General features: G+C 41.1%; 2 protein-coding genes across 8 annotated transcripts in view; one reads left to right on the forward strand and one right to left on the reverse strand.

The window, feature by feature from the left end:
- Nucleotides 1–283: 283 nt before the first annotated feature.
- fam98b (family with sequence similarity 98 member B) lies at nt 284–8852 on the reverse strand. Its single transcript, XM_048974173.1, has 8 exons — nt 8630–8852; nt 8235–8383; nt 7971–8096; nt 3189–3358; nt 2930–3010; nt 2669–2785; nt 2397–2564; nt 284–2299 (listed from the first exon to the last, which is right to left on the reverse strand). Exons 1-8 carry the CDS (start codon nt 8665–8667, stop codon nt 2090–2092), a joined length of 1059 nt encoding a protein of 352 aa, XP_048830130.1. The 5' UTR covers nt 8668–8852; the 3' UTR covers nt 284–2089.
- A 13714-nt stretch (nt 8853–22566) lies between these two features.
- The window catches only part of dph6 (diphthamine biosynthesis 6), a 28451-nt gene continuing 25470 nt past the window's right edge, over nt 22567–25547 (forward strand). For 2 of the 7 annotated variants that reach the window (XM_048974140.1, XM_048974143.1), the window contains exons 1-3: nt 22574–23607; nt 24064–24158; nt 24260–24444. In XM_048974140.1, the coding sequence (XP_048830097.1) occupies nt 23585–23607; nt 24064–24158; nt 24260–24444 (303 nt within the window). In that variant the 5' untranslated portion in view covers nt 22574–23584. Of the gene's footprint in view, nt 23608–24063; nt 24159–24259; nt 24445–25547 lie in introns of those variants that run through there. The other 5 variants (XM_048974144.1, XM_048974138.1, XR_007382238.1 and 2 more) reach the window with 5 other exon arrangements.

Consider the following 25547-nt stretch of genomic DNA (forward strand, 5'->3'; position numbering starts at 1 on the left):
CTGATTAGGATGCCTCCTGGACGCCTCCCTGGTGAGGTGTTCCGGGCATGTCCCACTGGGAGGAGGTCCCGGGGAAGACCCAAGACACGCTGGAGGGACTATGTCTCCCTGCTGAGACTGCTGCCCCCGTGACCCGGGAAGTGGGAGATGATGGATGGATGGATGGATGGATGGATGGATGAATGTTCTACGTATGCATTATAAATGTGCAGTCCATGTAAAGCATCATAATATTATTACCATCAAGAAGTCACTATTGCAGACAGAAACACTAACTAGTGTATTTCACACAGTGAGCAGTTTATTTAAAAAATACAACTTGACTTGTACGATGCCCTGGAAAGGCCAAAAGAGGTATTTTTTCATGCACACAATTTAGCTTAACATGCCCATGAAATACTGAATTGAGCTCACAAAACCCAAAAATGTGTGCATGACTTACTATTTTTGTGCTCATCATTTGCTATTTTGCACTCTCACATTAATTGTTATTTGTGCACACATAGCCAGGAGCTGAAAGTTTGGGACTGCAGTCAAGCCAACTGCACGTTTGAAGTGCACAAATACTCAATGTAAATAATTTGTTACTGAATTAAAGGCCAAATAATAATAATAAAAAAGATACATAAATATGTAAATGGTAACTAAAAGACCACAAAGCGTCATTTTTAATCCATTATAAATACAGAACAATAAATATGGAATGGCCGCGACCCAGTAGGATAAGCGGTTTGGAAAATGGATGGATGGATGGATGAAATATGGAATGGGAGATATTATAAATTACTATAAAGGCTCAGAGATGCATACATATTGGTTATCATCATGTGCAGTATTAAGAATTACATGACCATAACCCTTCATTTCTACCATTGAATTATGTGGACACGTGGAAAATCTAGCAGAATAAGTTGGAATGGATGACATATTGTGCATTAATAGAAGATATGGGCTTGGTGGTATACACATGTATTTGTCATTATAGTACATAAGCTTTAATTACTGTAATCCCTAATTTCCACCATGGAAACTTTATATGACTACTGTCAGATATAGAACATTCACTAATTGAAATGTGAGAAATATTATGTCTTATTACAAAGATTTGAGTGAATACATAATACCATAGCATTAGTCCGTATCAGTATAGCAGTTCCAAGACTCCAGCTTCTGGGTTTGAAGGCACAAATAACCAAAATGTGCACGCAACTTAGACAGCTTGAAATAGCAAATTGAAAGCCCAAAAATAATTGTACATTTCCTGAGCTTGATTCAGTATTTTATTTTGTGGGCACATGAAACTAAATTATGCACATAAAAAATAAATGTCCGTGGCCCCCCCAAAACACCATACTATTGCCTTCTTTAAATGGCAGTAAAATCCAACTAGGTGCTAACTAGTGGCAGTAAAACCCAAATTAACTGTATGTTAACTATTCATTGCATAACCGGTTCTTTTTAGTCTTAACTAAAATTTTAGACCACAATTAATTAGTAAATATTAAATGTAATAGTAAAGTATTGTGTTTCTTGGCATATTCTGTTAGCAAGAAGAAAAAGTAAAAACAATGAAATAATCGAAATAAAACCAGTCTACGCAGAAGGTAATTTTTGACAAAGGATCCAACCCAACATTGTCTTATTTATACATGGTTCTCACAACAGATCCTCTGTGCTTAACCAGAAACATCTTTTACATCAGCAAATTCTTCTTGATATAATCAAGGGCAAAAATGATGTTTAAAGAAGATTTTTTTTTTGCATTCTCTGCATAACTAAATAAAAGTTCTATGTCAAGTTTTGTCAAAGTAAATGGGAGAAGACAAAAAAAGATCTAAAGCAAGTTATACCTAGCATATAGCATTTATAGCTGGTTTTCAGTTTTATTTCACAATATAGAAAAATTTTGAGAATGCAAATAACTTAAAAAATGCAAAAAGCAAAGTTAATTGAAAGTGTAGCATAAGTATGCACAAGAACCACATCCTTAGTATTAAAGCACTGGATTTATCTTAGCACTACCTCAGTGTTCCTATGAAGCCTACAACTATTTAGTTTCACTTGAATGTACAGTGCACAATAATATGCCTTAATAGAAATAATGTCTCGCTCTTCTACCATAGCTGCCTCCTATTCCTCCATGAAAATTCCTATGTGTTCTTGCCCTTCCTCTCTCCCTAGAATCCCAGCCACCTCTTCCTGCAAAGTCTTGCCTCTTCTGCCAAGGTGGCATTTCAGGTGGCGGAGCATTGATTTCTGATGGCCGTCCACCTCTGTCAGGAACACTGCCCATCAGAATCTGTGAAGGACAAAGTGGATCATTCAGTACCTCCAGCATGATCAATGGCAACAGTAAAGAACAGCAGTATCCACAAAAATAAAATGTATATCCCAACCTTATTTATGGCACATGCAGACTTCTCCCGAGTTTGCCCACTGCTTGTCTTCATCACATGGCAAATGTCTTCTCTTGCAGCTAGCAGGTGACCAAGATTGATCGATGGCTTGAACAGCAACGAATATCTCAAGGGTTGGTAAACTTTTGCCATTCTGTCTAAACAATTCTTTAAAATGAACAAATTATAAATTATGTCAATTATTATTCCGCATTATAAAAACATTGATGATACTCAACAATTACGATAAAAAAATAAAGTCTTTACACAACCTTTGCTCTTTCTGACCAGCTGAAAGACTGCACAGTGACATCCAAGCGCTTAATCAGCATCCTGCGCCTATGCTCATACTCAGCAGAAAGAGCAGAGTTAATCTGTTCCAACCTTCCCTAAAGATGCATAAAACAAAGTTAAAAAAGTTAAACCTGACTGGTAACCCATTTACTAATAACAAAGAAGTGCTGTATAAAAACATATACGGCTAGTCTGAGTAATGTGGTACTGCAACTGCAGATTATATTGTATTCACACACCCATTGTTCACTGTTGAAGGACAACTTCAAGACAGGCTTGCCAAGGTGCTGCTTTGGAAGGTCTTCACAAATTTCTTTTATCTGCAAGAAAAGCCAGTGCTCTAGACAACAAATCAACATAAATAAAAACAAATCTGAACCCAAAAGCATGGATTCTGGAATATAAACATTTGTAGCACACACACAAAATTTTTACCATTAAAACTTAAGTTGGCAAAAGAAAGGAAGAAACCACTATTAAGAAGTGATTATTATCCACCTTTGATTCAATGCCGGAGAAGATGTTGCTTGTTGATTGCCCATTTGGTTCAGAGAGCTTCAATGTTTGGCAGATAGACTTGAGATTCTGCATAGTTGTACACACATCACCCACATGGCTTTGTTTGCTCTCCACAATCTGTGCAGCTTGCAGTTCAGAACTTAAATACACTGAGGAAATCAAAGCAGCACAAGAACAAAACAATTTGTGAATAACCAAATTCTGGCATTCTTTAGATTCCTTAACACGTCTATTTAATTCCTGTTATGCTTCTTACGAGTCAGTTTAGTTGGCTCAAATTAATTAAAGGAACACTTTGAAAACACATCATATCTCAATGGGGAAAAAAATCATACCGGATATCTATACTGATATAGACTGGATAATGGACTGGAATGGACCGAAACATAATGTCCAAGAGATATTCTATTGGATTTAGGTCAGGTGAGCATGGGGGGCAGTCGATGGCATCAATTCCTTCATCCTCCAGGAACTGCCTGCATACTCTCACCACATGAGGCCAGGCGTTGTCGAGCACCAGGAAGAGCTTGGTACCCATTGCCAGCAATAAATCAGACTCGTTCTCAGTGGGTTGGGCAGCCCTGGCACCAGCACAGCATTTCATAACATTTATAGACAAAATTTCTAGGCATAGCCAAGGGGCGGAGAAGGTCTGGATTGGTGACCTCAAGATCATGTCTTTCTGGGGATGACTTGGTCCTGTTGGCATCGTCGGCCGGTAATCTGCAGCATGCACTGGGGCAGTTTAAAGATGAGAGTAAGGCAGCTGGGATGAGGATCAGCACCTCCAAGTTCTCAAACAGAAAAGGTTGGATTGTCCTCCTCTGGTGAGGGGTGAGTTGCTGCCGGAAGAGGAGTTGTTCTAGTATCTTGGGGTCTTATTTACAAGTGAGGGAAGAAGGGAGGGGAAGATCAACAGACGGGTTGGTGCAGCATCAGCAGTAATGTGGACTCTGTACTGTTCTGTTGTGGTAAAGAGGGAGCTGAGCTGGAAGGCAAAGCTTTCAATTTATCAGTTGATCTACATTCCTACCCTCACCTGTGGTCATGAGTTCTGGGTAGTGACCGAAAGAATGAGATTGTGGATACAAGCAGCAGAAATGAGTTTCCTCCGCAAGGTGTCTGGACTCAACCTTAGAAACAGGGTGAGGAACTCGGACATTCAGGAGGGGTTTCAGGTATGTCCAACTGGGAGGAGGCCCCAGAGATTATATCTCTTGGCTGGCCTGGAAACACCTTGACATTCCCCTGGTGGAATGGAAATGGAAGAGGTGGCTGGCATGAGGGAGATCTGGTCATCTCTGCATAGACTGCTGCCCCCGCAACCTGACCCCAGAATAGCGACAGAAATGGATGTATGGAAAAACAAAAAAGTATGGTGTTGTGGGAATGAAATCTCCATTTTGGGCCATTCATTTCAGAATATTAAAAAGCAAGCAAGTCAGCAGTTGCCAATATTTGGGTAAAGAAATCAAATTCAATAGGCCCTTTCCCACTGCAGTCATTTTCAGGACTTCCTGCTGGGTCCAGTAGTATGGTCTACCCTACTGAGTAAGCGATAAATTTGAACCGGATAGAAACACCTTTGAGGAGTCTACCTGTCTCAGGTGACAGTATATGGGATTCAGAAATATGAACTGGGAGGCCAGTTTGTTTGCCAGCGGGGCTGTCGCAATCGCATCATGATGCAATCAAGACTATATGGTGAATGCACAATCATCACCAGGGCTTTAGATGATGGGTGATACGTTTGTCCAGACGCCGACTTTTCTGTACTAAATGGATGTTTACATATGTCCACAGTCTCGTAAGCAGTTTAGTAGTGTGCCTAAAACATTAATGCGTACCAAAAGTTAGTGATCTGCATAAATTCAGCATCAAGTTTTGTTTGACAGATCTGGGATTATGCATAAAAATTAGATATGCCCATTTTTGGAGTTTATGATTTTTGTGCATACACAACTGATAAATGAGACCCCAGGTTCCAAAACTTTGGAGGAAAAGCACTTACTACTCATAAAGGGAAAAAATGGAAGCAGAACAAGAAATAACTTACTTTTACCTTATTTGATAATTCTAATAACATAGTTGACAGATGATAGATTACCCAAAACATAGATTCCATCTTTCAAAAAACCTTGGCTAAAATAATCGCTAAAGATCACTAATCCGACCAATTCAGACAGGGCTATTTTGTGATGCTTCACATTTGAATAATGTTTACCAAGTTTATCCAATTATATAATATAGTGGAAAATCAAAAATAGAATTGCCCAACATTAGTAAATGCATTTTTGCCCTAGAAGCAAGAAACAAAAAAGCAAGACTTCCAGCAGAGCACAACACATAGATTTTGGACAAGAACATTTCCCAATACAACATTCCCCAACAGCATGGGCTCTATTTTCCACCGCTGCAAAGCGCGACACAAAGGACTCTATTTTGACAATCTAATGCAAAGCGTGAAATGCAAGGTGCAAGTAATATTTATGAGTGTGTCCAAATCCATTTTGCTATTTTGACGGTGAAATAACTACACTTTACACTATTGATGGGTCGATCCACATTTTTTCAGTTCCAATCTGATTCCGATACACAACTGCCGATACTGATACAATAGCTTTTTACTTTGTTATACTTTATATATTCATTTTTTTTAGCTAGTAAATACAGATGGAAAAAATGTATGACAAGAAATATTTAATTAGGCTACTACAAACATACATAACATACTGTTCCACCTCGTTTGTATGCCTTGTTTTAAGTGTTTTTGAGGTATTTGCAGTTAAATATGAATATCTTCAAAGCAAATATATACAAGTGGTGAATGCTTAAAATTTTAACACAATTTTTCTCCCATTGGCGTCAGCTCTTGTATCACAAGCTGCGGCGAGTTTGCAAAACAGCCACTCTCAAATCATCCATTGATTTTTTTTGTCTTGCACAGTTGTGCGCGCTTTGTTAAGCGGGAGTGCCCATTAAACGCTATTCCCAGCTCTCAAAACTTTATTTTACAAAGATTGCAAATCGCTCTGCTACTGGTTTCTGTTAAAAGCGTAAATACTCTCAGATCGTCACATGTTATCTTACGCTCCTCGTACCGTGAAGGATATGCGCATGACGCCACAACAGGTGGAAGTCACTGTACTCACACCTACTGAGTAGCAAAAAAGACTGAGGGGCAGCATTAGCGTTCGATTTGAATGCCACAAAAAACACATATAAAATGGGAAAGAGCTGTCGTGTGATTGATTGTACAAATAGATTTAACACGAAATAGGAGCTGTCTTTTTACAGATTGCCAAAAACTAAGTAAGTATAGGACGTGGATCGGTCACGCATGGCCGATACTCGAGCCGTGAAATAGGTTTGGATCGGCACTGATACCGATCCAATATGTATCTCTAGTTTACACCAGCACAAGGCACAAAAACCAGCAAATATGCCACTGTAATAGTAATCCACCATAAGTCATGCACCCCTGCCTGTTAAAGGTGATGTGCCATTTTGATTGGTTCATTGTATTTTACACCCAAGACACACCTCAGAAAAATTAAGAGAGTGCCTTGCAGTGCTGCAAAGTCTGTTTTTCCCACCATCAAAATTGCAAAATGGATTTGGACACACCCTTAAATGTTAGTTGCGCTTTTAATTAGATTTTCAAAATAGAGCCCCATCTCTCACAAGGTATTCAGACACAGAAGCAACATTTTAACACAAAACCATACTGCCTGAGCTATTAAAAAGTGTTCTAGTGATATTATTATTTTATTAATAATTTATGTTTTTAAAGTTCAGCATCCTGCACCATTAAAGTTAAGTTTCTAAGGTGTACTGAAACTAGAATAAACAGATGCTGTTGCAGAAAAATATTTCATGAAACAAGTAGGCTGTGGAACTAAAGTCAGAACAAAGTGACATGTTTCAACGCAGAATGGAAATACAATAATTATACTACCACCAATCAGTTTACATCACTGTTTGATTTAGTTAGAAAAATAACTATTGAAATATTCAGCAGTGTCGATCTACTAGTAAGTTTGATGTTTGATGCATTAACCATAAAGTACATTTGTAAAGTTAACATAATTTCGACAACAGTGAAAAGACATGTTTACTCACATTTGCACTTAGTAAATAGGCATTTGTTTTTGTTAACAGAATCTACACTAATTATTCATGTGCATTTATTTAATTTATCTGCATTGTTTTCTCTTCATTTTGTATAAGACCTGTTATTATAAAATACAATGCATTCCTTTCTCAGGCTGAAATTTCAAACTGTCTAATCTATGGCCTAGTTTCCATTACTTGATTTTAGTGAAAATCCTAAATCTAAATAAAAGGGAGAAAAAGAAAAAAAAAGCTGGCTTTGCCTGATGCAAGTACTTCTAAATGTCTTTGATTGTAATAGTAAAACAAAATAGCTTGCAATATAAAGTGAAATATCATTACGAAAAAAACAGCCTGTTTCATAAATGCTGAACACATTAATGTTTCATATATCAGACATACTGAGAGAGGCAGCAGAAAAAAATCACAAAATGTACTTGCCTAGAAGGGAAAATTAGACCTTTGACTTTGCTTTGTGTTCTTATTTTAAAGAGCCTAGTAGACGAAAAAACCTTGGCAGTATGTATAAACACACCAACATTGTCGGTAGTTCCGTGCCAAAGGACAGGGTAATATTATTACATACGAGAAACACTTCACAGTACAATATATACACAAAATGAACGCAAGAGAAGTTTTCATACTTACAAATAAGATTAAGACAATTCTCTTTCTTTTGTAGCGCCTCTTGTAGATTCTCCAAGAGTGCTGGATATGGGCAGAGCACTTCCTTCAGCACCCTGCTTATGTGAGACTGAAGACCATCGGCATCATCTGTGCAATAGCACAGTTTATTTTCAAACCATTTGGTTTATAGAAAAAGACACACAAAGATAAACAAAAGCAACAGGGATCCAGCACCGTTGGTGCTTGATCCATGATGATACGTCAGAAAAGCTTTTGCGGACATACTTTCATCGATGCACACACTTCCTTCCAGACCCAGCAGCTGCCCGAGTCGCACGGTCATCCACACACTGAGACCGGCAAAGGCGGGGGAGGACAAGCCGCAATCGCAGGCTTCTGCGAGCACATGCTCGTCCGTTATAGGTCCATCGTATCTATGAATGGTGTAAGTCAAGTACTGTTAGCTACAACAGAAAGGGAGCAATATGGAAATTGCTTACTAAAACAGCTAACCCTATTTTAAACGGCAGCCCACTAACAATGCGAAAAAAGATGCATTTGAAGACTACTACAAATATAGTTCATTTCTTACTATAAGACTAATTATCATTAGCCATGCTAAATAGGTTTTCCATACTCCCTATACAAGATCAGTATGGCAATTTTGCGTCTTTGCTTACCCGAGTTGTTCCAGCGTATCTAGAATATCATATTCCATTGTATAATGCAGTCCCAGAAAAAACTCAAAACTACATCTTACAGAGGTGCAACTTGGTGTGATTTTCACAATAAGCCCGCTAACTCGTTCTCAAACAACTCACTCCTTCCGGGAGTGTTACTAATAAATGAATCCGAAGTACAACATTTTCCTGACTTTTGGTGTGCGGAGTCACCCAGTATTTGGAGTGATAATTCAATGTACACATGTATTTGTTGCTAAACCATGTGCATTCTATGCTTGACTAACCAATACCTCATCACAATATTTATTTTTTTGTAACTAGTTTTGTTCAGATTTTTATAGTAATCTTTTTAAATCAGTGACAGTTTTTGACATTTTGAATTCAATTCAGGATTGTAAAGTAGTGTCTGAGGTAGATCAACTTGAATATGAGAACAAACAGAGGTACTTAATGCTTTAGTGGGCTAAGCCTGTATTCCTGTAATCAGAAGGTCACCGGTTCAAATGGATCATTGTCGTGTTGAAAGGTGAATTATTTACCCATCTTCAGCTATCTTGTAGAGGGAATCAGGTTTTTCCTGAAGAATTTGGGTGTACTTTGCAGCATCCATTTTCCCTTCAATCCTGTAATCGCCCAATCCCTACTGAAAAGAAACACTCCCACAATATAATGCTGCCACCACCATGATTCACAGCGAGTATGGTGTTTTTTGGATGTTGATCTGTGTTTGCCTTTCACCAAACATATCGCTTGGAGTTCTATCCAAAAAGGTTTATTTTTGTCTCATCTGACCATAGCCCCATTCTCCACACGGCAGCAGAATCTCCCAGGTGGGTTTTTGCATAGAGCAAATGAAGAAATTTTTCTTTTTTGTCGCCCTGCCATAGAGGCCAGCTTTGTGTAAAGCTTGAGATATTGTTGTGACATGCACAGATCGACCAGCCCCAGCTGTGAGGCCTTGTAAGTCCTTCAAAGTTGCCTTTGACTTCTTGGTAGCCTCTCTGATCGATGCCCTTCTAACTATATCATCAAGTGTGGACAGACTGCCTGATCTAGGCAAAGTCTTGGTAATGCCATACACCTTCCACTTCTTAACGATGCTCTGAGCAGTACTCAGAGGGATAGCTAAAGCTTTTGAAATCTTTTTGTAGCCTTCTCCCAACTTGTGTCTTTTGAAAGCACTTTCTCAACAATGTTGATTTCTTTTTCAGAACCTTGCACTACTGGTAGTGAAATCTTTAAAAGACAGATGGTTTTATTCTGAGGTAATCAAAACCCCTTCAACTATGTCTGGTAGGGCTGATTGGTTGAATCTGAACCAGTTTAGAATGGGAAAGTCTAAGGGGTTGATCACTTTGCCAAACCAGGTATTTCACTAACTGATATTTAATAATTGTACAAAATGTTTTAAAATGTTATTTTCATGTTGACAATGGGGGCTATAATGTGTTTATGCAGCTAAAAAAAACCTGATCGTGGTGGAGGGGTTTACGTGTTCCAGTGATCTCAGGAGCTATGTTGTCTGGGGCTTTATGCCCCTGGTAGGGTCACCCAAGGCAAACAGGTCCTGGGTGAGGAACCAGACGAAGTGCGGCTCAGAAGACCCCTCATGAAGAGAACGATTTTGGATTCACGTTTTCCCTTGCCCGGACGCAGGTCACCGGGGCCCCCCCCTGGAGCCAGGCCTGGGGGTGGGGCTCGATGGCGAGCACCTGGTGGTCAGGCCTACACCCATGGGGCCTGGTCGGGCACAGCCCGAACAAGGCACGTGGGTCCCCCCTCCAATGGGCTCACCACCCATGGGAGGGGCCATAGGGGTCGGGTGCGATGTGATCTGGGCGGCGGGCAAAGGCAGGGACCTTGGTGGTCCGATCCTCGGCTACAGAAGCTAGCTCTAGGGACATGGAATGTCACCTCTCTGATGGGGAAGGAGCCTGAGCTGGTGCGCGAGGTTGTGAAGTTCCGGCTAGATATAGTCGGACTCACCTCGATGCATGGCTTGGGCTCTGGAACCAGTCTCCTTGAGGGGGGTTGGACCCTTTTCCACTCTGGAGTTGCCCACGGGGAGAGGCGCTGAGCGGGCGTGGGCATACTTATTGCCCCCAGGCTGGGTGCCTGTACATTGGGGTTTACCGCAGTGGACAAGAGGGTAGCCTCCTTTCACCTTCGGGTGGGGGGACGGGTCCTGACTGTTGTTTGCGCTTATGCGCCAAACGGCAGTTCAGAATACCCACCCTTTATGGAGTCCTTGGAAGGGGTGTTGGAGAGCACTCCTCCTGGGGACTCTCTTGTTCTGCTGGGGGACTTCAATGCTCACGTGGGCAATGACAGTGAGACCTGGAGGGGCGTGATTGGGAGGAACGGCCCCCCCGATCTGAACCCGAGCGGTGTTTTGTTATTGGACTTCTGTGCTTGTCACGGATTGTCCATAATGAACACCATGTTCAGGCATAAGGGTTTCCATATGTGCACTTGGCACCAGGACACCCTAGGCTGCAGTTCGATGACCGACTTTGTAGTCGTTTCCGGTGAGGGTTGGACTCCGCCAGGGCTGCCCATTGTCACTGATTCTGTTCATAGCTTTTATGGACAGAATTTCTAGGCGCAGCCAGGGTGTTGAGGGTGTCCGGTTCGGTGACCTCAGGATTAGGTCTCTGCTTTTTGCAGATGATGTGGTTCTATTGGCCTCATCAGACCGTGACCTTTGGCTCTCACTGGAGCAGTTCGCAGCCGAGTGTGAAGCGGCTGGGATGAGAATCAGCACCTCCAAATCCGAGACCATGGTTCTCAGCAGGAAAAGGGTAGAATGCTCTCTCCGGGTTGGGGATGGGGTCCTCCCCCAAGTGGAGGAGTTTAAGTATCTCGGGATCTTGTTCACGAGTGGGGGAATGATGGAACAGGAGATCGACAGGCGGATTGGTGCGGCGTCAGCAGTCATGCGGGCGCTACATCGGTCTGTCATGGTGAAGAGAGAGCTGAGCCAAAAGGCGAAGCTCTCGATTTACAAGTCAATCTACGTTCCTACCCTCACCTATGGTCATGAGCTATGGGTAGTGACCGACCCCGGATTAAGCGGAAGATGATGGATGGATGGATGGTAAAGTCAAGCTGTTTCTTTACTCTATGCTGTAATGTTAACGTTACAGTGCCATGCCAGTTGTTATTACAACAAATCTGGTGTGATCCCACATAAGTCAATATGTTTTAAAAGTAAATTGTTGATCAATTTACTTTATCCCTGGTTGTGCTGCTTTCATTTCACTCTGAAGGGACTGTCTGAGGCCTTGTCCACATGGACACGGGTATTTTTAAAAACATTGTTTTTTCTCCTCTTATTAAAACGTAATCTCTGTGCATATGAAAACACTAAAATGCACTGTCAAGAGCATGCCAGACCAACAGGCGGCGATATAACAGGCGGCCATCATCGGATGCGTATCAGACAGGAACGGTCAGGAATACAGGGGGGTCATCAGTGACTTTGTTGGCTGGTGTGAAACTAATGCTCTCCAAATCAACGCCAGCAAGACGAAGGAGATGATCATAGATTTTAGGAGGAAGGCACCCCCTCCAACATCGGTGAGCATCCAGGGAAAAGTCATTGAGGTAGTGGACTCTTACAAGTATCTGGGTGTTCACCTCAACAATAAATTTGACTACAAATACTGACGTCCTGTATAAGAAGGGCCAGAATCGACTCTACCTGCTGAGGAGACTGAGGTCCTTCGGAGTATGCAGGACCCTGTTAAGGACATTCTACGATTCTGTGGTGGCATCCGCCCTTTTCTATGCAGTGGCCTGCTGGGGGAGCGGATGCACGGAAAGGGACAGAAGCAGAATTCACAAACTGGTGCGGAGGTCAAGCTCTGTGCTGGGATGCCCTCTGGAGACTGTGGAGGTGGTGGGTGAGAGGAGGATGTTAGCGAAGCTGACATCCATCATGAACAACCCTCATCACCCCCTGCATGAGACTGTGAGTGCGCTGAGCAGCTCCTTCAGTCAGAGACTGATACACCCTCGCTGCAGGAAGGAGCGCTTTCGCAGATCATTCATCCCGACAGCAGTTAGACTCTATAACACATCATGATGTCATGAGTCACCCAGATGCTACCTCTAAGGTCACCATTACTTACCACTTCATACATAACGCACCTTGCAGAGGTATGGGCATGTGCATGTATATGTGTATGTATATGGTTCTGCATCTACAGTTTACGTATATGTAGAGGCATATCTGTATATAATGTATGGATGTATGTATGTATGGATGTATGTGCATTGCACGAGTGTATATATGTACATGCCAATACCCAGCACTACCTGAATAGTAAATTGTAGCTATAGTAGTTAAATAGTTGATATTTATTATTAGTTGCACTTTTCCACAACCCACTATCCATATTTCATACTGTGTATGGGTGTACATATTTTATGTACATATCTTATTTTATATTGTTTTTATTTTTGTATTCTTATTCTTTTATTTTTATATATTCTCTACTCTTGTAACTCTTTCTTGCTATCTGTCTGGAGCTGTGATAACACACAAATTTCCCCACTGTGGGATCAATAAAGTCCTGTCTTATCTTCTTATCTTATCATAACTCCATATCAATACCAAAAACGCAAAGATCGCACTTGTGGCCTTGGCAGGACCAGTTTTGCTAGCTTGCCTTCCAAGAACAGTCTCGCAAGAACATGAGGACAAAGGGTACTTTTCCACCGCACCAGGTATTGTACTTTCGGTACTTTTGGTACTTTCATAAAGTGCCAAAAGTATGGTACTTCTTTTGTGTCGGTTTTCCACTGGCGTAAAAATTGGTACCAGCGCCAAATGACATCATCAGTGACCGCCCCTGACTGACATCACAAAGCGCAGTGCGTTATTTTTTTCGCTGAATTTAAACATATTATTATGATCCTTCACTTTCCTGTAGTCCTGCTCAAGTTTTTTTATTTTCAAGCGGCATTGTTTGGTGTTTCGCGTGTGCCCCATTTCTTCCAAGTGGCTTGCTATTACGGCAAATATTTTTTTATTTCGAGTCGCGAGATCTAAATCCCGCTGGATCTGTTCATCTGACCATATGGCGATTAAAGCCTGTGTTTTTCCATCCTTCCATTTTACTTTTTTATATTTTTGTTTCTACTGCTTTTTATTTTGTTTCTCGCTGTTTGCTGTGTGTTTCAAAAGATACCAGTTGTATTTTGTGTTTCCGCAGCAGGCTGTTTGCATAACCAATCGACAGCAAATGCATTTGCCAGTCCCACCCCAAAGTACCGAAGTACCAAAGAAGTACCCCAGCAGGTTTGGCACTTTCAGTACTGGAACTTTCGGTACTGGTACTCGACCGGAAGTCAGTGGAAAAACGAAAGTACTGTACTGAAGGTACCGTACTTTGTGCGGTGGAAAAGCGCCCAAAGAACGCACCAGTAGTAGACTGAGACAGAAGTATACTTGAGTACTTGCTGCTCCACTATGCTGTATGCCGAGCTGATTACCCCAGCTGTAATTTTAACTTTTATCGTAGTATACAATAAATGACACATACAGGTGCTCCTTGACTTATGATGGGGTTATGTAAAGTACTGACGCTCCTCTACTTATGAATGAGATACTTATGAATTTCCCACAAATTATGTTTACATTTAAAATATTCATATTTATTTCTTGAACTCTGTACATACAAACGCTACGCTGAACCATTTCAGTTCAGCAGTCTTACAAGCCAAAAACGTGAAAATCAGCAGAAAAATCCTATCTGACAGAAAAGATAGAAACATAGCTCCGACTAGTACAGTATGGTTCGCGCCTTCTTCCTCCACCTTTGTAACAGCATTCAAAGGATCATGGAATTGTTCTTATTTGGCAAAGATACACTCTATGCATCCTTGACATTTGGGGCGGAGCAAGACCAACATCCAGGGATTTTTACCGTCCTCTGATTTTGTAATCTTAGTATTGCAATCTTAGTACTGCAACTGGTCTTCGGCAATGGAAGATGATGTTAAACGGGGACACGAGAACACAAGTACAGTCAATTTGAGATTCAGCCCTAATGTAAACAACGAACAGTGTACGATCTGACATCAAACAAAGTGGACTCCGTTTTCCCTGTCTATACATCATCACTGAAAATCTTCACCTTGGACAGGGTTTTACAAAAGCTTAGTTTTCAATGACGTAAAACATTGTTTGCACATGGACTAAAGGCAAAAATACATAGAAAAAGCTACATTTTACCAATACCCCTGTATGTGTGGACAAGGCTGGTTCATACTTCTCCACACACGTACTACAAGACATGTCCACTTGAACATTTATGATGCATTTGACGTCATTGTGCGCCTCCGCTGACGGATGCCTTTTCCTCGTGCACTTTCGAGCTGTGGATGGTCGTGTTCATACTTGCTGCGGATGCAGATGGTCGTGGTCAGTGCATGCATATAGGCTGGTTCATACACTCACATATCCACTCTGTGTATGTGTATGAACTAGCCTTCAAGCAGTGATATTCCACCAAACCAGGAGAGGGCAAATGTACAAACATAAAGCAGTGTAGTGAAATGGGTATACTTTTATGAACAGTTTTAGAGTTATTAGTCAAGGTTTTGCGCTATTACGGTAATGAGGCATACCACAGTATTCTGAAATCCTTACTGCAAAATTATCCGGGACCCAATCCAACTACTCCCCTATCCACTATCACCAAGATTTCAAAATACTACAATAATGTTGCTTTTTAAAATACCGTACACCTTGATATAATGTCTGGACAGTATGAAAAATTAGATATGAAGGTACCTCTGACCCTCCTAATATAGCTGCTCACCATTACTACAACAACAGCTATTATAATCATAAGAACATAAGAAATTTACAAACAACAGGAGGTCATTCGGCCCTTCAAGCTTGTTTGGGGAGAACTTAACTAATAGCTCAGAGTTGTTAAAATCTTGTCACATCTTAACCCTTTCTAAGGCAGCAATGTCCTTTTTAAATTAAGGTTACCAAACCTGCACGCAATATTCTAGGTGGGGTCTTACCAAGAAATTTTATACTCTTAGCATCACCCTTGACTCCACACACCTAGAGATGTAACCCAACATCCTATTGGCTTTTTAAATTGCTTCTCCATGCTGGTGAGAGTGGAACACGGAAGCATCAACATACACACCAAGGTTTCGTTTATTACAGTGGAAAATACTCGTGCTTTATATTTCTGTTCCCTGAATACCCATGCAAAACAATTATTAAACTCGTTAGCTACTATATATTGAAAACATGTGTTACAAAGTACTGTCTGGCTGTGTGAAAAGTGGGGGCCACCTGGCAGCTGAGTGGGAGAAAGGTCACACCAACACTTACAGAGCTGGTTCTGATGAGTTCTGTTTGGTTGCACACATAGATGACAGTGACTGTGAACCTTCTTTATTATCACATAGAATGATAAACATGAAGCAGAAGTATATAAAAGTGTGGCACTTACAATTATGTACAGTATGTAATTCTTGATAATGATAACTATGTTACTGGTCTATGTATTTAATGTACTTTTTAATCATTATTTAGGCTATACCTTATAACCTAGGCCTATGTGTGTAGTAAGCTATGCAGCAGCTTGACTAGACCCCGATGTTGCACTGTAATGCACAACAACGAAATCGTGTAACGACTCATTTCTCAAGACCCCTCTGTAATAGCAATTAAACTTATCCCTTTTTTTGGTATTTATATATTTTATGTTCTTTCCATGTCAAACCAAGCTGTAAAGTCCAATAAGAAGGCGAATTGTGACTACATTTGGAAATGAAAATCTCATTTAAATAAAACAAAAGATTATGAATAGGGTAGTTTACAGGCTATTGACTTTGGCTGAATACATGGTCTTGATTTTTAGTTGAATATGACAACACCTGATTCTTTGAGAAATTCTGTTTAAAATTTAATTTCCAGGGCAATAGTAAAGTATATAAACTTCTTTTATTTTAATGGCTAAATGCATACTACCTCATACAGATACCCCGCATCCCCCTTTTCTAATGATTGGTGGACATTTCTCAAGATTCTGCCCAAGTGATCTCTTTATTGTCACTTTATATCCTATGCAACTTATCAGGAATTCAGCTCCTCATAGTTTTAGTCAGCCTATGTTAGACTTAATATTCGACATTCACATTAAATTACAGCCCCCAAATATTCAAGTATTATTAAATGCAATGTGTTTTTATTCAGGCATTATTAAATGCGATGTGTTTTTATTCAAGTATTATTAAATGCAATGCGTTTATATTGGATTAGTGTAATTCAACATGCTTTTGTGCATCAGCGACTTTTGTCATTAATTTATTTACTGATATGTACTGACTGTACATCCATCCATCCATTTTCCAAACCGCTTATCTTTCTGGGTCGTGGGGGGTCTGGAGCTTATCCCAGAAGCAATGGGCATGAGGCAGGGAACAACCCAGGATTGGGGGCCAGACCATCACAGGCATAGAAATCATATATATACAGTACTGTGCAAAAGTCTTAGGCAGGCAAAGAAAATAATGTTTAGATTATCCTCGTGTTGGTGTAAAACTATGATATTATGCCTGTCATGTCAGCTTAGCCATTTCAGAACCTCTGCTAAAATCATCCTAGTATTTGCAGCGACCGTCCAGTGCAGCCATTTATTTTTTGACTTGGCCACTAGCACACATCATACAGCTAGTCAATCTGTCACTGACTTTTTAAACCAATATATTTAATTATTTAATTGAGCTGTTGGTGAAATTTTACAAAATCATGGAATGGCTGAGGTGCCCCAGAGAAGAAGTTTGGGAATTGAAGAGGGGTTCATCTAGCCATTCAAATAGATATCAGTAATTTTTTTGAAAACCGAAGAAATTATTACTAGTTTTATTACTAGTCTTAATTTGTACATGTTCTAATGTTAAATTGTGTTCTTTGTTCTAAGCCAAAGTACACTTGCTACCCAGATAAACAGCTTTAAACATTTCTTTGTACTGCCTAAGACTTTTGCACAGTACTGTATTTTTTTTTACATATGTGTTTTTTTGTGTGCATGTGTGTGTCTGTGTGTGTGTGTGTGTGTGTGTGTGTAGAGACTAATCTATATTTTTGACCAAATCTGCATTTTTAACTCCTGGTTTAATTGTGGATTTGCGGCAAGAAGACTATGCTGAGCAGCAGGTTGCTTCCAGGTTAAAAATTTCTAAGACAGCAGTACAAATGAACAAAGTGAAGCAGGAAACACTGGCAATGACCAAAAAATAGCCAGGTTGTGATGCCCGGCTCGTCCGCTCCTCGTGTGTGCCACGCCCCCTGATTACCCACATGTTCTTCCCTGATCGTCTCCATCTGTGTCTGCTTATTTTGATTGGTCATGTCTTATTTAAGTCCTGGTCTTACCTGTTTGCCCTGTCCGTCATTGATGTTTGTGAGCGTCAGTACTCGTTTCCCGTCCTGCCCTGCTCTTTTATTAATAAATCCCCTGTTTCCCCCGCATTCCGGCTGCCTACCTGCCCATTGCACGCTCGATCGCCCGGATCCAAAAGGGTGACACGCCCGTCTCGCTGGCACAGGACCTGCCCGTCCCGCCGCCTACGGCCGCCTGGTCCGAAGTGCTCCCGTCGCCTCTACCTACTGCGGCCGCTGAGTCCTCAGTGGAGATTCCGGCTTTGCCCAAGGCCGTAGTCAACCGTTTCTACACCCTCCAGGAGCTGTATTGGAGGGTGACGGATGCACCAGCCGTGCAGGGCTCCCCGGAAGAGGACCAGCTCTCCGAGCAGCTGAGGCGGGAGTTCGCCGCATTCTCTCCCACCTCGACACCGGAGGACCTGGAGGGAATAGCCGAGAGTCTACAGAAGCTCATCCAACTCCGGAGATCTCCGGCGACAGAGCCCGAGCCGCCGCCTTCTCTGCCAGCGGCCCCGGAGGCCGAGCCGCCGAGGCACCTCCCGTCGCCCGCTGGGGCTCCCTCGGACTCCCCTTCGTCCCCCCTCCTTTGCTCCCTACTCTCCTGTCTTTGTCCCTCCTGGTTTTGCTCCTCCTGTCTTTGCCCCTCTGTTCTCTGCTCCTCGACCGTTCGTTCCGCCCATCTCTGCTCCTGGTTCCCCGGTGTTCCCTCCTAGCACTCCCAGTCCGTTTGTTCCGTCCGTCCCCTCCGTTCCACCCTTCCTGATCTGTCTTTCCGCCTTCCCAGTCCTCTGTCAGGTCTTGTCCTACGTCTTGTCCCTCGTCGTGTTTTGTACTTCGGTCTTGTTCCCTGTCCTTCGTTGATCATTCTGTTCTTCTTTTTCAGGTCCAGTTTTCCCTCGTCCCGTCCGTCGCCCCTTCCTGGGCACTCCCGGAGTAGCACGCCTTTAGGGGGGGGGTTCTGTGATGCCCGGCTCGTCCGCTCCTCGTGTGTGCCACGCCCCCTGATTACCCACGTGTTCTTCCCTGATCGTCTCCATCCGTGTCTGCTTATTTTGATTGGTCATGTCTTATTTAAGTCCTGGTCTTACCTGTTTGCCCTGTCCATAATTGATGTTTGTGAGCGTCAGTACTCGTTTCCCGTCCTGCCTTGCTCTTTTATTAATAAATCCCCAGTTTACCCCGCATTCCAGCTGCCTACCTGCTCATTGCACGCTCGATCGCCCGTTCACCGGCACCAATCGTAACACAGGTAAAGGGCGAAAGTGACTTTATATTGCCAGAGATGATCTACTTAGAAAGTGTATGTATGTGTGTGTATGTATATATATATATATATGTGTGTGTGTGTGTGTGTGTGTGTGTGTGTGTGTGTATATGTGTGTGTGTGTGTATATACACACACACACACAGCAAGAAGGTCCTGGGTTCAATCCCGGGTCCTTTCTGCTTGAAGTTCACACGCTCTGCCCGTGTTCGCATGGGTTTTCGCCGGGGACTCCGGTTTCCTCCAAAAGTGTGCAGGGTATGCTGATTGGCGTGTCTAAATTGGCCACATAGTTGTATGAGTGTGGCTGGGTGAGTGTGTGCGCCCTGTGGTGTGTTGGTGCCCGCCCAGCGGTTTTTCCCACCTGCGCCCATTTTCCCCGGGGTAGGCTCCGGGCACCCCGCAACCCCAGTGGGGATTAAGCGGTTACGATAATGAATGGATGGAGATATATATAAATAGGATATATTATTCACAGACACACACCCATGAACTGAGAAATGAGTGAAAGAGAAAATTGTGCTGTAATTTCTTAATATTTAAGGGTCCAAAGCACGTAGTGCTATGAAACCTTATTGTTTTTCTTAGGATTTTTCTCTTATTTTTTTTCTGCCCTAAAACTGAATGGCCAGCCTAAACCTAGACCGACCAGACTTGGTAGGATGATAGCAATTCCTACCCACTACTCAGACTGTCCAAGCCAAGCCTGTCAGCCAGATGGGGGGACCGTAGCGCCCTCCAACACGTTTCGGTCATATCTCCTGTCCTGTTAGTCCTGCAATCGAAATTCTTTTTTCTGCAGATACAGACAGTCTTGCCCTACCAACTTGCCATTTGGACTATGAAGCTCCACCTCCTTAGATTTTTTGCTAATTTGCAAATCCTACTTCTGCCTTAAAGTTTTCTGAGCTGATCAACAGTTATAAAAAGCTTGACATTTCTGTATCATACAGCCATCAGCCACACCCAAACTCCACATAAATTTGCCCTGTTTTAGTCTGACAGCTATAACTTGGCCCTGTGTGATGGCTCCAGCCACACAGTAAGACCTGGGGTTAGTATTTGTGTATGGTTTCTGCATTATAGCTAAGACCTATGAATTATATATATATATATATATTTTTTGATATTGTAGGGTTGTGTGTGTAGTGATTGTTTAATCTTTTGGGTTGTAATTACTTTGCTTGTGGGGGATGGTCTTATTTAGTATAAAAGTGTGGCTTAAAGGACAACCCCTGGAATTGGCACGAACCATGTGCTGCCATGGCAAGAGGGGGAATTTGGGGTTTAGTTCTGTTCTGCATTGGTTAGTTATATGTAGTGCTCATTTGGTTTATCCCTTTTGTGTGTGAATTGGTTTGGCCAAACCGGTATATATGTTCCCTCGTGTTTCCTTATTGAGAAGGTCAGTTTTGCTTCAGTTACTGTTTTGCTTTGTAATGTTATGTTTCGTTGACCTCTTTTATGGGCCCAATAATTAAGGTTTTGAGTTTGTTATTGTTTGTATTTTGGGGGTCAATAAAGCCCTATTTCTTTAAGTTCCTGTGTTTTGTCGCCTTACTGCTTGGTCCCCCACACCCTGCCTTAGCCTACTTTAACCAAATTTGAAATCCTACCTCCCAGCCCCATTCTGGGGACCACATACAAATCTGGCCGCATTCCGTCAATAGGGGGGTGCTACAACCAAAAACTACCAATATCTCCCGACTGCCTTAACCAATCCAGCTTATTCCGAAGCCTGAGGTCAGACATGTATCATGGCAGTCATAAAATCCTGGCCACCATCAGCCAATCAAAATCAAGCAGCATTTTGACAGGCCTTTGGCAGGCTTAAAAATAGCCAATCTGAACCAAAACAGGCTGGTACATTTGTCTCCCGACCAGTAGCATTCCCTATTAAGTACACCCCAATCGGCCACATGGGGAGCTACAGCGACAAGTTTTTCATTTCTGCCTATTTCTCCTAAACTGTTAAGAATACAATTGAGATTTATTACAAAGCCAATCCAATGATTTGTGTCAAATTCAATGCCATATAGAACTTTGTTCTACCTCTTCATTTTTGCCTATTTTGTAAGAGTCTGAAAACAGGATTTTTCATTAACATCTTAGGATTTTTGCCCAACCTTTGTAAATCTGGTATTATTCAAATCAGAAGACAGTCCTGATAAAAGATTATTTAAAAAAAATATTATCTCATCTCATTTCTTTTCGAGTGACATATTACTGGTCAAAATCCTTTGTACTGCAAGTTCTGTGAGTCATGCCAAATCAAGATATATGTACTATCTAATGACAGTCATTTGCATTCCCTTGTGATGTTTAGAAATTCGATAAATGACATATTCCTATAACACCTACCATGTACACCCCATCTAGGTCATTCCGGTGGCAACTAAATGAGAACACTGCCCTTTTGGGTGATTCATAAAAATAACTTGACCTGCCTGTACAGTATGGCCACCAGCCACAACCAACCCTGCACCATTTCCATGCTCATTTCAATCAAGCACCTCAATTTCAGGCATGTGTCAGCCAATCCTCACCAAATTTGACCCACTAATGTAGCACTGGTCCACAGACAGACCCAACTTTGGTGCCAATCCGTCAAACGGGGGCGCTACGGCCACTGTCCATATACGTCTAAGACCCACCTTAGCAAATTTAGCTGAAATGTCCTTATTTCTCATAAAACCTTCAAAGAATTGTTACCTTTTCCTTCATCTGACTCCAGATTTTTAATTGCCTGTCATTTTCCTGCCATTTGACTTTTAGAATTTTATCAAACTTCAATTATACTTCAGGCTGTGTACACTGCAGCAATTGCAATTTTTAAATAAATTGGCCAGCAGGTGGAGTTAGTGCTCCATTTATAAAATGCCATTGAATAATTTCAGCCTTTCTCCTGTTTAAATGAACAGCCTAGAATATGATACAGCTTGATATTACTGCTGTTACATGCAGCAGTCCCGCAACTCAGCACTTTGTTAATAATATGCAACACATCCTATGTTTGCACTCTCAGTATAAACAAAGCAACCCTGTAAAATCTAGACTTATTAGACCAGGAATGAAGGTGCCTAAATCTACCAACTAGTCAGACCATCAGACCTAAACCATGCATTCAGTCAGGCACTCGACCACAGGGTTCTAGATTCTGTCCTACATTTGCTGACCTGTTAGACCGACACTCAACAATCTCCATCCTCATTTCTACCTACTACTCAGACCAGCTGACCCAAAGCAGTCCTGTTCACATCTGCTGACTTGTAGTTTTGTCTGACTTGTTAGAAAACTCTCCTCTACTGTTTGTCCTACCATGACGATCATCCTACGCTTTGGACCCGTTCGTTACTTGCTGCAGTTATATTTTTCTTTTGCTTTTATACAAATCTTTTCTCTCTCCAAATTTAACAGAAATTATATTATATTTGGAATCATAATGAAAGATAAGAAAGTTGAATTTCTGTTGAATATTATCGGGACATTTCTTATTCATAAATATAAATGTATTAAGACGCAACCTTCATTAGTACTGCAAATCAATGAAATTTATAGAAAAGAAAACTAAAAAATATCAGAAGACTCCTTAGCTATTTTAGTTTATACGTTTTTTTTTTTTTTTAAAAAAGGTTATAATTATGTTTACAATTTGCGTGCTCCGTTTTTTTAAGAAACTGTATATCATGTGTTACTGGCCATATAATTTCTTTAATAATTTTTTAAAAGCCTTAGAAAATGACGGGACATAAATCGTTAAAACGAGCGTTCTCGCGCGAAATAAACAAGTAAAGCTTGCATCGTATATAATCGTATTTCCATGGGGGGGGGGGGGTAACAGAATGGGAAACATGGAAAAGCCTTTTTTAAAACTTAGTTTTTAAAAGCGTATGAAACATTTTCTGAGTAGATGAAATATACGTATGTTGTGAGACACCATAACGCACCGTGTTAATTCCTTCTTGAAAATAATTACAGAAGACCCTCTAAAAATGTTTAGTTAAATAGAGGTCTATTTAGTGTTTAAGACTACATTATTTAATTACCAAAATGAGAATTATAAATACCTACCGTTGAAAGCTTTCAATCAGGCATGCATTTAGTTACCTATGAATTGGGTCTTTTTGCTATTTGCTTGGGCGCATGAGCGTTTTTTTTGCGTTTGCTTGTTGGTGGTGTGCTGCTGTGGTGTGAGTGAAGGAGATTGTGGAATGTTTGTTTTGCTATATTGTGTAGCTAATAAAGATATTAAAGCAATAATAAAATGAAAGTAGTCGCGATGATAAGGTGATCCATGTTATTTTTATATTAAGTATCTACATGATGCGACGGACTGTATGTTTACTTAGGAAGCAGTTCTAAAAACGTTAGTTTGGGGTAGCAGTGCTGTTAATGAGTTGCATTGATGCTGTTAAAGCTCTTTTTTTCATCGAAACGATGTGTTTGTTAGATAGCAGGGTCAGGGTATTTAGGGAAGCTTTACAAGGCTCACTTATTTAAGCCAGTTTACTAACGCTGCGTGTTCAGCACAATGCAGTAAGAGCACTAGGTTTGCGTTATAGCAGTTCTACTCTTTCATTCACACAATGGTAAAGTGTACGATAAATCCCTTAAAATCAGCTTAAAGTAAACTATAAATTAATAGCTACTACTGATGCATTGATGTTGTGTTTGTGCAGTAGTCAACATTAATTGCTCCGTTATACTTTTGTCTTACCGTTTTTTTTTGTGCCACATGTTTAGTGGTGGCAAAGACAGCTGCTACAACATGATGCAGTGTGTAGCTGCAGGACATGAGATTGTGGCTCTTGCAAACCTGCAACCCTCTGAAGATAGAGGTGAGTACCATACTTACTCACTGGTGTTCATAGAAAAACAAATGTGTTATCTTTAGTGTAGATTTGACTCTTGATTAACTGAAGTTTATTTTTCCCTGTAGATGAATTAGACAGTTACATGTATCAGACAGTGGGACATCAGGCTATCAACCTGTATGCAGAGGCCTTGGGCCTTCCACTGTACAGGCGTGTTATTGAGGGATCAAGTTTGAATATTGGAAGAGGATATAGACAGAGAGAAGGAGATGAAGTGGAGGACATGTATCATCTGTTGAAGCAGGTCAAGGTAAAGCTGGAAATGGATTCTTACGCATAAGCTAAAGAGAATTTAATGATTAATTTGTTAATTCAGTGTTTGAGAACATAAATATGATTAAATAATTCTAGTAGACAGCTGGATGTAAGCAGAGGCATATTATACACTGACTGTACAGAACCAAAGGGATGCCTCCCTTATATTGAAATGTACCTCCTTTTATTGGTGTGTGAACCCAACACAAGCAAGCCAGAGAAGATGCACTGTCCCAGTGAACTCATTTTCCTCTTTACAGTTTGTGTCAATATTCTTTAAGAATTTTCATGAGCCTGACTGGGCCTTTTTGAGCACTGCTCTGCCATGGATTGGATGTCTATTAGCTGGTGGACTATTTTAGATAACCAAGACTGTGTGATATGACAGTATTATCAGTAATCGACAATGTAACCTGGATTCGATATCTGACAGTGAATACCGACAATTATCGCCTGTGTTTTGGAAGTAGACTCAGGCTACACCCAAAGATAAAGATTTATAATTTGACTTTGAGTTTAGTGTTCTAGCCTACGTTTCCACCACAGTATAAAAGAACTGATTCGGACAGTTTTAGTCTGCAGCATGATTTAAAACAATAATTAAATCTGGCTTGCCAGTTGATCATCTCCCACAGAGACTAAACTAAAAAAGCAAAATGATGATCAACACCCCCCCCCCTACTCCACGGTTGGGAAGTTTTAATGCTGGCTGTTTAGCAGATTACACATATTTTTCCAGCTTTCACGGTTTCGTTTGGGCTACAAAAATTTTAAGTTCTTCTCTTGGTGCCAGGTGTGTGTGCTCGTATTTCACAATTCAATATGCCTTTACTGTAAATAAAAACGTATACGCACACTTTAGATGCATACATACATACATCTGTGTGTGTATACAATATAGGGTCATTCCCAAAATAAAAGAGAAAAATCCTAAGAAAAACAATAAGGTTCCATGTCAAATCATCACACTTTCGGACCTCATCGTCACGGATTTTAACAAAACTTGGCATGCTGATTTTTGTCACATGAGTAACTCATGAAACTGAAATTGGATCAATATTGAGGGATAATTAAGCGAACAAAGTTTTAACTTTTTTT

This window comes from Brienomyrus brachyistius, chromosome 14, assembly GCF_023856365.1.
Source record: "Brienomyrus brachyistius isolate T26 chromosome 14, BBRACH_0.4, whole genome shotgun sequence".
Lineage (NCBI taxonomy): Eukaryota > Metazoa > Chordata > Actinopteri > Osteoglossiformes > Mormyridae > Brienomyrus > Brienomyrus brachyistius.

What these genes read in the sequence shown, in the direction of transcription:
- fam98b (XM_048974173.1), bottom strand. Translation starts at nt 8,667, where the DNA reads ATGGAATATGATATTCTAGATACGCTGGAACAACTCGG. An exon ending in GATACGCTGGAACAACTCGG is followed by an intron (nt 8,384 to 8,629) that starts GTAAGCAAAGAC and finishes CACCATTCATAG; the next exon opens with ATACGATGGACCTATAACGG. An exon ending in AAGTGTGTGCATCGATGAAA is followed by an intron (nt 8,097 to 8,234) that starts GTATGTCCGCAA and finishes GCTATTGCACAG; the next exon opens with ATGATGCCGATGGTCTTCAG.